The sequence below is a fragment of the Patella vulgata genome, chromosome 4 (assembly GCF_932274485.2).
Source record: "Patella vulgata chromosome 4, xgPatVulg1.2, whole genome shotgun sequence".
NCBI lineage: Eukaryota > Metazoa > Mollusca > Gastropoda > Patellidae > Patella > Patella vulgata.
Genome location: NC_065882.2, coordinates 72932438 through 72948707, shown reverse-complemented (window position 1 = coordinate 72948707; position 16270 = coordinate 72932438). Strand labels below are relative to the sequence as shown.

Here is a 16270-nt window from a genome sequence, read left to right as displayed (position 1 = left end):
AGGCCTTTCTCTTTGACCTAATAACCAATCTGATGGTCAGTTATAGACTCTACACCCTCCTATAGGACTGGTGGGTTTATGTCTCTCTCTCACACACAAACAGTCATCTGTAGGATGTGTACATTTTACACCCCGACAGCTGCAAACCACCATTTTATTCTATATCAACAGTCAACAGCAGTTCAAAATGGATTCCCGGTGTTCTACTGTGTGCTTGTGTAGATAAAAAAAAACTTTATCTTTGAGACTCGAGAAAAAAAAAAGAGCTTTTGAAACAAGGATCAAGTTACCAATTTAAACTCAAGAACGAGGTTGCATATTTTGGTGTAACTTATTGCCAAAACTAACGTTGGATTTGTTCTCCATGTTGCATCAAGAGTAAACAAAGCAATTGGCACATGTCGAGTAATATATGGTATACGAGAAATAAGTAGATATTTGCTCAAGGATAAAAAAATGGTGTGAAATATATGAGGATTATTTTTCAAAAAATAAAATCTTCTTGTGCCTGTTACCGATTGGGACGTTAACGTGTGAAGCTACTTATATATGTCTTATGATAAACGTACCCAGATTTGTTTGGGTGTCTCGAGGAATTTAATTGTGTTGTATATTGTGTAAAATCTTGACTTATTTTATAAAAAGGATTAATATTGATACCTGGAGATCTATAAAGACATGTACATGTTGAGTGTTTATATATTGAAACGTTGATTTTATGACGAATTGTAAGCATGTTTAGTTAGGAATTGCATGTTTTTAATTTGTTGATTTGAATTTTATGAATGTGTATTGGATATTATGAGCGCACTCACAATGGTTCCTTTTGATCATCTTTCAAAGGTTATACCCAGAGATGGCCAGACGGGTGGACAGGCCTTGATAGAGAGACAGACAGTTTCAGTTCAAGGTAAGTCTTGTTACGTTACATAATTATGTCCACAAGGAATTAAAATGTCTGCTTTGGAGAGTTACAGCATGGCCACTTTCAGACACATGCATATGTTTCAAATTTCAATATGGCTGCACCATGCTGTTTTATTTTCACATTTTAGACATAAAATTTTATTGGTGCCAATTAGTGTTTGGGGGTTGACTTTGGTTACAGCCACAAACAAGATCTCTTAAAATATTTTATATTTTGATTAAACAGATCCCCAAAATGTTAAAATGGTTAATTTCTTCACTCAAAATGGCTGTAAGATTTACATATATTTTCCAATACTATCAGTATCAAACTCATGCCTGTTTCAATATGGCTACACCATTCTGTTATGGCTAAGAATAAGATATTATATATTGTGATCAAACAGAACCCCTTCACAGGAACAGCAAAGTTAAGAGTGAAAATTTCATTAGTCAAAATGACCACAAGAGTTACTGTATATTTCCAAATACTTTCAAAACTCATGCCTGTTTTAATATGGCTACACCATGCTGAGATGTTGCAGATATTTATATATCTATATTGTGACCAAACAGAACCCCCATACCTCTACAACTAAGCTAAAGTGGCACATTTTATAAGTCAAAATGCTAACGAGTTTCACTGTGTACATCCAAATACTGCTGTCCTGTCAAAGATATTATATAGTGTGACCAACAGACCCCCTTCCCCTCTACCCTCAAGTTTAAGTGGCTAATTTCTTTACATGTTTAGTCAAAATGGCCACCAGATTCACTAAGTATTTCCAAATACTTTCCAACTCAGACCTGTTTCAATATGGCTCAGATATTTCATATTTTAATCAAACAGAAGTTAAAGCTGAAAATTTCATGTATATTTCCAAGTACTTTGAGACTGAAGCATGTTGAGTATGGTTACACCATGCTGTCATGTCTACACATTTTAAGACGTAGACTGTGGGAATCTTTATGTGATAATTAGTGTTAGTGTAATATATGTAAACATAAGCTGTGATGTCAAGTAGAGAGAGTCAGACAATCAGCGTAAATTACATAATGTAAGACAAACCATATCTAGTTACGAAAGTAGAACCTCTTTGATTTAAAGGGGAATTCGGTGGCCGAATAAGACAAATTGTGAGATTTAGATCATAAGGTCTGTTATTGAGTCAAGTGGCCTGGTTTCGATTCCTGGGGTGTACGTGACAAGGAGTAGGGTCGTCTGTCCAACCTAGTTGGATCTCTCTGGGACATCTGGTTTTCCTCCCTACGCGCCAGTGAAATACTGAAATAGAATGGTTTGTTTGCGTGTGGGGGGGTTGTGTGACCGAATGGTTAATGCATTAGGTCAGAAGGTCTGTCATTGAGTCAAGTGGTGGGGTTTCAATTCCCCACTTGTACATTACAAGGAGTAGGGTTGCATGTCCAACCTTGTGGGTTTTCTCCTGGTCTTCCGGTTTCCTCCTGTTGCTAAACACCTCAATGTGCAAGCATTTTATAGAAATGAAATTGAATCATATGTTAGTCCTGAAATGACCCAGTTCGTGTCAAGTGAACATTAAACTGCATCTCTCTCTCTCTCTCTCTCTCTCTCTCTCTCTCTCTTGTTCTTGTAGTGCGATTCTCCTGCACTTACTGTTAGCAAGGGACATATCATGAACCTGTGTGTGAAAATGTTGACCTACAAGATTGGATCTATTCATGGGTCTAATATCTATATTGAACATACCGTGAAAACTTATTACATTATAACTTTTGACCTGACCGTGCAAGGGCGTGCAGTGTTACAATTGAGCATTTCCCATAAACTCAGACCTACTTGAAGAACTGTGCCAATTATTCTGCACTAATACCAGTGTCTTTTTACGATTAGATTTAGCAGGCTTTTGAATATCTATCAAATATTGAATTTCTGTTATTGTTTTTGTCCCAACATCATTCTAGACGTACCCAATATAGATATTTGTTTAGTATCCCTCTGATGGGGTAAACCCCCACACTCTGATGGGCAACCCTCTATACTCTGGTGAGGCAATCAACTATGCTCTGGTGAGGCAACCTCCTACGCTCTGGTGAGGCAACCCCCAAAACTCTGAAGCAGGAAACCCCAAAACACTGATTGGTGAAACCCCTACACTCTAATGAGACAAACAACTAAACTTTGATGAACAGATTCTTGATATGTTCCATGCATCCCTTATCCAGATTTTGCATTGATTCCCCATTGAACAATTTTTTGATTGATATTCCTTTTAAAGATTAAACTTCATAATATCGTACTTAGCAAACTCTTTTAATAATCATAGAGTTTTAATTGTTTGAAGTGGTCTTGGTGTGATATCTGAGCAGTTCAGAAACAGTGGGTCAACAAGAAGTTCAAGTGCAGTGTAATAATCCTATTTCATTGGATCTGCTTACAACTTTTATTGAGTCAAAACTCAGTTAATTTACTAAAGAGCCTCGCTATATGTCACACAAGGTTTTCTGTTCAGCGGGTGTTGGCAGGGAGCAACATGTTTCAGTAAAGCCCTCGTTGCACTAAGACATGTGCACTGTCAATGGTTCCTACCATCACACGGTTTGCAGTTCCGCATGTAATGGAAAGACCCATCAAAAGATTTTAGCATAGATTAAAGGCAATGCTGGCTTATTTGGATCATATCCTGTTGATGTAATCTGCAGAGGATGTTAAATTGTAAATACTAAATTGAATACAATTAGTTTTGGTTTTATTTTCCTTTTAAAGATAAATCATGCATTATTCAAGAGCTAAATTCGCCTACGCAGGTCTTTCTTCAGGCCTTAAATGTTATAAATCGGTTTTGCCTTCCGCAGACAAATTTCAAAATTTTGATTTTTACAACATTCTGACCGTCAAATGTTTTCCCAAAGATACTCAGTAATTAAACAAGAAATGTTTTAAAATGTGTTAAATATGATGCAACAAAGGCTATAGAAGGCAAGAATCGAAGTAGCTTATTACAAGATTAATATATATTAGTTACGTTAGATCTACCAGATCTTGCCCCACAAATCCCACTGATAAAACATAAAGATTTTCTGACTGGCTAATGAACCCTATTTTGGAGGGGGACGGGTAACCGTAAACCCATTTATTATTATTTTTATTAAACCTAATTATAAGCTGTGATATATATACTACCATATCTGTTTCCAATTAAAGAATCTAATGAGATTTATATAATCCTATGAGAAGATTATGTCAATTGTGATGTTATTGGAGATGATTTATTTTAGTTATTAATAACTGTTAGAATCTGAAATCATTGATTTTAATCTCATTATTGCAATTTAACCCACAAATATAGACTAGAAAGTTTTAATATATATTTTAATTAAATAGATTAGAAGTAAGATATTTCAGTTTATTATCTCCCAAACTCAGATTTAAACAGATTTAAGTTAAAGATGCATTATCTAAGAGCTAAAACCAGCTGTTTGTAGGTTCTTCTTCAGGCTTCAAATGTTATATAGATTACTAATTAGACTATTATTTACATGACAAGTCAATAATTAACTCTATAGATCTCCAGATGGCTTAGATATTAAATGGATTAGAAGAGCCAGTTTTTCGTACTATCCCATTGGCTAGACAATTTTCTGCTCTATGTCCTGCACCACTGACAAAATTGGAAACCAGGCTACTTCAACAGATACCATGGAGCAATAAAGGCGATGGTCTCATAATTATTATCAAACATCTGAATTGACCAATAAACAACTTCGTATCATAAATCAATCCTAATAACTGATAAGAAATGACAATTTTCACAATTTATTCAATAGGTTGTTGGGGAGATAAAAGATATCCCATTCATTTGTGGGTGGCAGCCTATAAATAGACAACTTCCTGTTTGTACCATTAATATTGTTTGATATTTGCACTTGACCAATCATATTCTTATACAGCACTCGACACTGGGAGAAACACATCTGAATCAGATTGACATATAAATGAAAAAGGCGGGGTTGCGTTTTTGCCCACATGAATTTTCTATTGACCTCTTTTATGATTAAACGACAATACTTTTGTGTTGTGTATTTTAGTTTGACAAATATTATAAATTATATTGGGTTTTAAGTAAGTTGAGTGTGAATACACACATCTGCTTCTAATCTTCGAAATGAAAGAATGAATTTGGGCTCAATGGCTTACTTTCTGCTCCAACTGGGCTAATGACAACGGGCATACACCATGCAGTGTGCTTGCTATGAGGGAAATTTTGCGCAGGCAGGAAAAATAATTACCACATGTTAGTCTCAAAATGATGAAAAATTTTTAATGTCTAAAAATAATTATATGTTCTTTTGAAAAGGATAGAAGTATTTTATTGAAAATAAGTTGAACCATTTACTTTTGTTTTCTCTTGACCTGATTCGGGGGGTTGGATGGCCGAATGGTTAGCATGTGCGCGCTGCATCACAAGTTCTGACATTGAGTCAAGTGGATTGGTTTGGATCGCCTGTCCAACCTTGTGGGTTTCTCTGTATCCACCGGTTTCCTCCCACCGCTAAAGACCCCTACGCGCACATTGAAATAAAATTGAACCATGTGTTACTCCTGAAATGACCTAGTTAGAGTCGAGTGGACGTTAAATCCTATTTCTCTTTTTACCTGATTTAAAAATCTAGAATTGATTTCTAGTTTGATCATTGCAATGTTTGTATTGAGTGAGATGATGTAATTAATAAAGTTAACAATACATTGATAGATCTAAATCAAGTACATTGTTTGTTGTTAGTTGGTTTCCATAGTTACCAGATTAGATTTATCCAATACCGATAGAATCTATAAAGTAAAATGTCAGTAAATATAATGGTGTAATATAGTCTCTTTCAACCAGACACTTAATTTATGAATATTTTAAATCATACAGGTCATTGTCTGCAAGGTTCAGCGAGCAAATAAAGTCTCCAGCAATCAGACACTTGATTTATTGATGCTACAGTTTAGATATTTTGGAACATACTGTCATTGTCTGCTAGATTCAGTGAGCTAATATACCGGGTAGTATTCTTAAACCAGACACTTAATTTACAAATAATAGAATTTCGATATTTTTGAACATACAGGTCATTGAATAAACGCAAAGTACCCAGAGAAAATCCTTCGCTTTGTCACAGACAAATGTTTGATGGAACTCATGACTAGCCTTAAGCTCGCTCTGCCACGCAATCCTCTAATAGACCAGCACTACCAGATAAACATTCCCCCAAAAACAAAAAAGTATAAAGGAAGGAGAAGAGACAGTTGCAACAAGAACAATGCTCGGATAAATTTCAAATTTGTGCTTAGTTTTGGATTTTAGGTATGGCTGGATTATGAAATTTCTAGTGACTATACATAGAATCATATTATATATTTATTGATTAACCAATATTTATATTGTAATAATATACAGCGTTAAATCATTATTTGCTCATATCGGTACTTTATCATAGAAAGAAAATTACGTAACAATTGATTCTCTATATGTGGCACTGATAACACACTTCGCTCATTAATACGTTCTTCATGATACTTCATTAATACTAGTGACATTTATTTGGTAGGCAGCAACCATCTTGTTTGTTTATAAATAGAACTATCTTAATATAGCAGAGAAATCTATAACTAGAATGAGAGGGCTTGAAGATTGCAAAAGCTAAATATGTTAAAGTAGTGTTTCACAATCTTTCAGGATCTGTGAAGAAGTCAAATGGGTCCATTATGGGGAGAGAAAGGGGTGTGTAATTAAAGATAGCCAAGTTTGAACTTGGGTTCTAGAAGCTCAAAACAATTTGCAGTGTTTCACAACCTTTCAGGATCTGTGAAAAAAAACCCAAACTCTGGAGGTCTGCTAAGTCAAAAGGGTCCAGATTATGGGATTTGGTGGGAGAAGAAAATCGGCTAAGTTTGAACTTGGGTTCTAAAAGTTAAAAATATTTTGTGTTGAAATGTTATTCCAACCTATTATTACAAGTATAAGAGACTATTAAATCATAGTTGAAGTCTGGTTGAAATAAATTTACATGACAATACCCCACTCGGATAATATTCACTGTCAATATCGATTTTTATATTAATCTTAATTTATACGATTGACTAAAGATTTTGATGAATGGATGGTTGTGTCAGGACAACCTGTTTCAGAAGGTCATGAAAACTTTAAAAAAAATGCAATGGGTTGCAAAAACATCTGATAAAATAGACTTGGATATTATGAAATTTTGTTAATTAGCAGATCTAATTTTGTAGTGAGATGAGTTGTTCACGTGTTATTTTCAGGTTTTTAGCCTATAAATAGAAATGGATATGTTTTTTGTACAGTGATTAAATGAGCTATTAATGGGGGATGGGTGGCTGATTGGTTTAACGCATGTTTCACGTTTGACGATCTGTCATTAAGTCAAGTGGCCTGGTTTCAATACATGACAAGGATTAAGGTCACATGTATAACCTTATGGCGCTTTCCTCAATTGCTAAAGAGGCCTATATGTAGGTGAATTATTGAAATTAAAATGTAGTATATGTTAGTCCCAAATTGACCTTGTTTTTATTGAGTGGATGTTAAACCCCATTTCTTTCTCTGTTTCCTCCGGTTCCCTCCCACTGCTAAAGACCCCTATGTGCAAGCGACTCATTGAAATAAAATTGAACCATATGTTAGTCCCGAAATGACCTAGTTTGTGTCGAGTGGACGTTAAACCCCATTTCTCTCTCTCTCTAAACCCCATTTCTTTCTCTCTCTCTCACTTTACAAGGTAAATGAAATATAGTTGAGATGAAGGTCAGGTATTTTAAGCACGTATATTCTTGAGTTATATTTTTTGGCTAATTTACTATTTTTTTTTTTACTGGGGGTGATTATGTAATCTATTTAAGTAGACAGATAGACTTGATTAAGATGTAATGTCTACAGGGTTTTTGTCGTGTAATCTATCAGCCTGTTTAAACAGCACACATATCGTAAAGTTCAACATGTTAATGTTATTATATCTAGATAGATAAAGAAAATATGAAAGTTGAAAGGCAATGGACGATGGTTTATTAGTCTGTTAGTGGACAGTGTCAGGTGATAATGTGTCATAAAATCTCTGATAACTTCATCATATTCTCCCCAGGTAGATTAATTGATACCAATGATCTCGGACATTGCATAAATTCTAATTTATTGACCTAATTATTGACCCCAATGCCAGGTGATAATGTCTGAAGAAATCTTCAATAACTTTATCATATTCCCACACGCCCTCCCCCCATAGATTAATTGATACCAAGGATCCTAGTTTAAAAGCCTGAATACTGATCTAAATATTGACCTAAATGCCAGAATATAGGCTGAATATAGAGTGTAGGACGATACACAATCAATAGTACATGGACTTTAAATAAAAAAAAACCCATTTTAATCCAAAAACTGTTTAAATTGATCCACGTTAGCTTTTTTTTTTATTAACAATATTTATTCAATCAATATTTACATTTATAAAGATACAGTATTTAATTATGGGATCTGAAAACAAGCCAGTTAGCTTTTAAGTTAGTTATGTCTGTTTTAGTCTCAAAATGTGTTGTGGAGATGTTAAACCCCATTCTATTAAGAACTTTCAAGAATATCCTAACACAGGAACTCCTAACAGGAGGGGATATAATAACGAAGTCCAGCGTACAGATAAATTTGACGAATAGTAGGCAGATACGTGGTACACGGCAAAATTTCGCTCATTTTACCCATCTTCATTAACCCGGTTGGTGGAGAAAAGTGGGGCGTTAAATCCCTATTTCATTTACTTCTAATGATAGCAAGATTACGTTCTTTTAATTCTTTATTGGGGATTGGGTGGCTGAATGGTTTAAAGTCTGCACAGTAAATCACAAAGTCTGTCATTGAATCAAGTTGTGTGGTTTCAATTCCCCGCTTGTATGTGGGGTTGTAGTCTGTCCAATCGAATTACTTAAATAAAATTGAAATGTATGTTAGTCCCAAAATGACCTACTCTGTGTCGAGTAGATGTTAATTCCTTATAAAAAGCCAGTAATACTGCTTACTTGCTCATTACAAAACATGACCTGTTCCGAATGCTAAAGAGAAGACATGTCTATAGTACATGTATATACAGAATGTCTGGATGACATTAGAATTAGATAGTATAATTGTTATACCAGACCGTCGCTACTTGTTCCACCAACAGACAATTACATCTGGAAGGTTCATCAGAGTACACACAGTAGTTAATGGCCTCCTACACTAAATTGCTTGCCAAAAGTACTCCCCACACACCTCAACAACAAGTTCATCTACAGACTCTTTTTAGCTGATGTATAAACAATCTGATACTTCATCACTACTTTAGCTAGAAGTGTTGGCTGTAGTGCGAGGGGGAGGGTGTAGGGGGTCCAAACACCCACATCCAAACCCAGAAGTGTTGTCTGTAGTGTGAGGGGGGGGGGGAGTGTAGGGGGTCCAATCACCCAGAACCAGAAGTGTTGCCACTGGTGTGAGTGTGCAGGAGGTTATAGGGGGTCCAAACACCCACATCCAGAGCCAGAACTGTTGCCAGTGGTGTGAGTGTGCCGGTAGGGTACAGGGGGTCCAAACACTCATCTCCTGAGCCAGAAAGGTGGCCAGTGGTGTTTGGGTGATGGGGGAGTTCCAAACACCACCTCCCTGGCCAGCAAATATACTCCACACTGTTCTAAAAGTGAAAGATGTGGTTCATTGACTAATGTCCCTACCTTAGTGGTGTGTTAGACTTCAGTTTCTTGTAACCTAGTCGGTGTGTGAGGGCTGAAACACCAACTTTAGTCCTTAATAACGGGTATGCCAACCTCAGTAAATTTGCGTATTTGATTTTAGTAAAATCCTGGATGTACACCTTTGCTTATTGCGATGTTTATTCTCAAAGTCTCTGACAAGTGTCTGGGAAAATGAAATTTGCAAGTGCCTCATTACCTGTTTTATGTGAAAGAGAAAAAATGGAGTAAGATAGATAATTTAATGTTTCCTGTTGTGTTTTAAAAGATGAAATTAAATTTGGTCTGAAGATTTTGATACATTAACTCAAAAACAGGTACATGCAGTTACAGATCACTCATGCCAATTTGTGAACTGCTTGAACAACTTACCTGGTGTTGCCTGGCAAGCTTTTTTTTAAAAAAAAATAAACCCACCAGATTGAATTTAAAATTAGAATAATGAGTGGGAGGTATTTATTTATCAGTAGATGAAATACTCCAGTGAGTACCAAGGGAGATAATTAGTTGTAATTTTCGAACTCGCCACATGATAGAATTCCCATAATAGAAAGTATTTGATAACTTATAAAAATGACAAGATTATACCAGTTGATCTTTGTACTAAGGTCATATGTCCATATCTCTAGGTAGGTGTTCCACCCTATTGCTTATCACCTTTTGTTTTCTTCATTTTATCAGGCCTCTCTTTGTGTGTGCCTATATTATATATACCATAATAAATGTTTATCTTTCATCATTTGTTTACCATACTTACCATAATAAATACCTAATGGTCATAGTTTATGGTCTATAAAATCCAAACCTCCCATAAGTGTCATATCTACATCATCTTTATGGTTAATATGGTCTATTTAAAGGGGGAGGAGGCGTGGCGAGTGGTCTGTCTTGAAGTAAAGTGTTGTGGTTACGATAGGATTGTCTGGATTAAATCCACGATCTGGTATGTGCAGTTATGTTCGGATATGTTTCGATATGATCAACACGATTGCTACAACTGACCACAATATATGATAAGACCTGATAGGATCACCACAATTACTCCACAATTAAAACCATGATTTCAGTTGTAGCACGAATCATGATAGTGAGAACCTAACATTGATGAGCAAGTGCCATACTCATTTACAATCATGGCTCTCATATACAAAGTTTCTTCTTCATTAAAGATACATTATGTAAGAGCTCAATCTGCCAAATCACACGACAAACCCCATGATAAACTTTGTAGGTCATCGGTTTGCTGAGATATTAAGTGGATTAGAAAGTGTCGGCTGTTAAAGATTACAATGGAAAATCAAAACTATTTATATTATGATGGCAATGGTACTTGAAAATCAAGACTACACTATATATTGTCATAACTTCAAACATTCATAATTTTGCTCAGAATAAAGTAATTTGAGTGACTTTTTCAATATATTCATTTTTCATGATCTATTTTTAAACTATTATTGCAAGAATGACCAACTCTATCTAAATTTTTCATCCAACTTAAAGATACATTATGTAAGATTTAGGTGAAGAGCTAGCCATTCTTTTTATAATAGTTCAAAAATAGATAATTTAAAATGAATAATTTGAAAATTTCATTCAAATTACTCTATTGCGAGCGAAGATATTAGCCTTTGAAGGTTTGACAATAATTTCAACCACCGTACTGGTTGTTCGAAGCTAAGTCTCGCTCCTCCATTTTTAGCTTAAATCAAAATAGGGCTGAACTGTTCTAATCAATTTAATATCAGGGAAATCTGATGCCATCGACAGTTGATTATGGTCTAGATAAGTTAATTAATGTCTAATTAATAATTTAGAAACATTTAAGGCCTAAAGAGAGACCTGCAATAGGCAGATTTAGCTCTTGCATAATGTATCTTTAAAGATACTGATCAGTTAAATTTTAAAAGATGGATATTAGAGAATTGATGACTTTCCTGAAAAAAAGTATGGGTTAAAAGTTTGCTTACAGGACTCAAAACTTTTACTAAACGATAATCGTTTTTTTTACACTAAATTTCAGCCTTGACCGTTCAGATGTGTGACATAATTAGTATAAATTATTGGCTTGTTCGATAAATGTATGAGACATGTCTTTAAAAATCAACCCATCGATCAGAATCTGTCGACTATACACTCAGACACTAATCACCATTCGTATCAAAAGTTTACAATATGTTTTTGGATCACAGCGGGGGATTTATGAAGAACATTTGGGATTTTTCTAGTCTTCTATCTTCATTGGCTCAATCAGGGAAGAACATATGACCTTAAACCCATTGTCATTGGGTGCTGAAACGGAATATGTGCCTAGTAATTGGGATGGAACAAAAAATCGGGTGTCACTTTGTCGTGCATGTAAAGGAATTCTATGAGTTTGAAATCAAAAAAAGAGTAGACAAAAACAGTGTCAAGACGCAAACAAATTATTGAAATAATTTCGAACCATATGTTATTCCCGAAATGTATAGTTATTATGAAGTGGCCGTTAAACCCTATTTCTTTCTTTTTTTTCTCTCTCAAAAAAATGAGCCCAAAATGATTATTAAATTGACCATAATTTCGACCGTTATTGGGTGTGGACAATGTTTGTGTACCAGATCAATGTACAGTTATTAGGATAAGATATGTGTATATTTATCAACCACCTTGTGATATATGTTTACCTATATATTTACATATAAAACACTATCACCTGTCTCTCCCTCTTATATATGCTAACAATTTCTCATGATAACAATCAATACAGTTGACGCCTTTCACATGATACGTATCTGAGGCCAGAAAAAATTTATTTTAGTTCAGTTGATTTTTTTCAGGGCAGTAAAACAAAACACAAATGGACACACCTATTATATCTAATTTGCCTTAGCTGACTTAGGCAATCATAGATGTCACATGATATTCCAAAATGGTGGTCACCTGTCTATTCCCATGGCTTCTCTCCTAGTTACATTGATTTCCTCCGACTTCTAAAGACCCTCTGCATGCAAGAGAGAGAGAGAGAAATGGGGTTTAAAGACCACTCAACACAAGTTAGGTCATTTTGGGACTAACATGGCTCTATTTTATTTCAATATTTCGCTTGTGCGTAGGGGTCTTTAGCAGTGAGAGGATAGCAGAGGACCCGGAGAAAACCCAGGTTGGACAGGCTACACTTCTTCTAGTCACATACAACCATGGAATTGAAACTACGCCAGTTGATTCATTGACAGAACTTATGATGCAACTTGATCCCTGCATGTGATCAAATTATTGAAATACACATAATTAAATCACACTTCTCTCTCACTCTACAAGAAGTTATCATTAAAGGTCTGTTGATCTGATAGACATATTGGTAGCCCCATTGCCACACACATAAAGTAACCCTTGACAGGTGGGATTCTGTGTAGAGTTGAAATAAGAGTAGGCCATAGTGCTGCTGTCTGGGCAAAAATTCCCTCATAGCACACTGCATAGTGTATGGCTATTGTCATTAGTGCCGGTCGGTACAGAAAAGTAGGAAATTAAACCCTATTTCATTTTCTTTTTCATTGACTTTTTACCTGTTATCTTATCTACAAACATGTCATCTGCCTTCCTGTAAATAACTGATTAACCAGAAATTACATTTATGAAATTATCTTGTTGATAAAGATATAGTTTTACCTATTTGTCAAGTATCGTATATATAGGTAGAAAGGAAGGGTCTTTGTGTTAATCATCGTCAGTACTGGACTTGATCCAATCCGATTTAAAGACAGACTTGTAGAGACTATAGTCGTATGTATTATTGCGTAAATTCTTATTTTTTGGAAATTAGGTGGATATATATGTGAATTGAGATATCAGAACAATTAATGGACGTGGATCGATTCAGTTTTAAACTTAACATAATTACCGTATATGGATTATTATAGTGGTATTTGGAAATTAAGTGGAAATATTTGTAAAGGGAGACAATCGAAATGATTTGTGATTGGATATATGTTTATTATTGAGATCAGTTTAAAATGTTTGTTAGAGGTTAGATATAATATTTTATATATTTATTGATATTTTAAGTCTTGTTCCAGTATCTGAACCAAGACGATTGGGTTAATATGATCTTTAATTCGTATGGCACAACGTCCGTTTCCACCGAGTGTGATACTGCATTCCTACTCTTATATTGAATTCCAACTGCCAAGGGATCTTTTATGTGCATGCCAATGTATACACGGGACCTCGTTTTTTGTCCCACCGAAATGACTAGACAGCTGTCCTTGTCAGGCCCTCCGTCCTGCGCCTCTGACAAGGAGAAACCACATCAGAAAATCCTGATGAAATTTCTCGGCCACCACAAGGATCAAACATGAGACCCCCAGGTTAGCGAGTCAACATCTTACTCAATAAGCCATAGTCTTGTTGGTGCAGAAAAATAGGACATTAAACCCCATAGTGCAAAGTAAAATACTACTTTTACACTAATTTTAATTTTGTACGCTGTAACCTTTACAATTATAGATATTATCATGGGTCAAAATCTATTTTCCTGTTTTTCAATTTATAAATTGTTTATGTATTGTGATTAAGAAATTGTTTATTGAAGGAATTTTTTGGGAAATAATACAAGTTTATCAGAGCAATCATTATCCTTTTGTTATGAAATTCTAGCATCAAAGGTCGACCCGTCTCTTAAGTGTATTTAAGATATAAATAGAATTCAAAACAGCAATTACGTGTCGTTAACACCCAGTAACCTCCCCTGACTTAATATCTAGATATGGATTTTATATACAACTAGGTTACGATAGGTTTTTGTCCTCTGATATTTGTATACAACCGATTAAATTGTTCGACTTTTCGTGTGAAAGATTTTGTTTGGTATGATTTTTATCAGGTATATCTAAGAGAAAACTCGTAAACTTGTCTTTTATGAAGAAATGATGACTTTTGACACCATTTATCAGGTACACGACCTTGTGGAAACTTTGCGTTATTGGGGTATAAAGTAAGGAAATTATTATAACAGCATCAGATGTTATGGGGATGTGGTCCTTGATGGTTTATGATGTTGCTAATTAGAAAAGACGATGTTACAATGCCTTTGCATTGGACGTGCTTAAGTGATGTTGGAATATTTCTCGCTATAGGTAAATAATGTCTATGATTCTTAATTTGTTGGGGGTTGTTTTTGAGAATGGTCTGACTTGTGCTCTGTATAGTCAAATTAACATGAGATTAAAGATGATTTGTTAGGCTGTTGGTACTATAATTGTCATGCCCATAGTATGGTGATGGCTCTTGACAAATATGGGAAACAAAAATATTGTGGATGTCATCATAAAACGTTTTTTTTACTTAAGCCATAGATGTCAATACTTTTTTTGTGCATGTTTTACTATTCTGGATAAACAAGAAAACTATTTTCCCAGGGGTTCTCACAGAAGGTGGTGGGGTGTTCAGTTTTGTTCTGTTAGACGAGTTTAAAGTTTTCAATCCAATTAAATGATCATCCTTCAGAATATAATTCGCTTGACTTTGACCCAATTAACTGTTGCTAGGACTAAACAAGGAAGAACCTGATTGGCTGCCAGAATTAAATCATATGAATGGCGTAGACATAATTCGTAGACATAATCGAGGTGATACAGGTGAACTCAGTGCAAACAGTTCTTTAGTAGTAGTCTTTCGCTAACTAATTTCATTCACATCGTTAACGTAATTATAATTATATCTGGGTTTGTGCTGATGATCCGTTTATTTATATATATTGACATGTTCTCTGTCTTACATAATACGTCTTGGCAGCTCCTATCTTTCATCATAGCACTCCCCAAAATCATTACTTTACTTTTTAAAATGTCTATTTTATTATGATGTACTTCAGATGTTGAACGTCTGCTTGAAAGTTCCTTGTATCACACAATGGAACTAGTTTAGTTTATGTCGGCTGGTCTGTTCATTACCCTCGTGGCAATAGATGAAACTGGCTTAGTTTATGTTCAGTCTTTTGTCGAAAAATAGAGAACTTTCTAAATTTGTTATGTTTAAATTTGTTTAATTCTCTGCAAACTGAACCTATGTTCATCTATTGTTTGAAAGAGTTTTGACTATTATTCAGAGCCTGATTCTACTGTTTGAGATGACACAGGCTTAGTTTCTGTTCTGTGCTTAGCTGAAACTACATCTCATTTTTGAGAACTTTCAAAATTTGAAATGTTTAAATTTATTTCAATTCTCTATAAACGGAATCTAGATTTAATGTTTGAAAGAGACTGTGACTGTTATCTTGTGTTGTGTAATAATGTTGAATATTATCAGAATGAATGGATAATAATCCTTGAATATCTTGTATTAAGAGTTTGAAGGTGGTGTATATGCATTATTTGCAGCCTGATGTTACTCGGTTTTGAGTTAAAATAGTTGAATAATCATTGAATATAGTGTTTTTGACTATTATTCAGAAAAATCATTGAATGTATTGTTTTTGACTATTATTCGGAATAATCATTGAATATAGTGTTTTTGACTATTATTCGGAATAATCATTGAATATAGTGTTTTTGACTATTGTTCGGAATAATCATTGAATATAGTGTTTTTGACTATTGTTCGGAATAATCATTGAATATAGTGATTTTA

At 34.8% G+C, this 16270-nt stretch overlaps 1 protein-coding gene across 6 annotated transcripts in view; it reads left to right on the top strand.

The window, feature by feature from the left end:
* LOC126819769 (rho guanine nucleotide exchange factor 28) overlaps positions 1 to 16270 on the top strand; it is a 237406-nt gene that overhangs the window by 181589 nt on the left and 39547 nt on the right. For all 6 annotated transcript variants that reach the window (XM_050547974.2, XM_050547973.2, XM_050547972.2 and 3 more), the window contains one exon: positions 844 to 910. In XM_050547974.2, coding sequence (XP_050403931.2) covers positions 844 to 910 — 67 coding nt within the window. The remainder of the gene's footprint in view (positions 1 to 843; positions 911 to 16270) is intronic.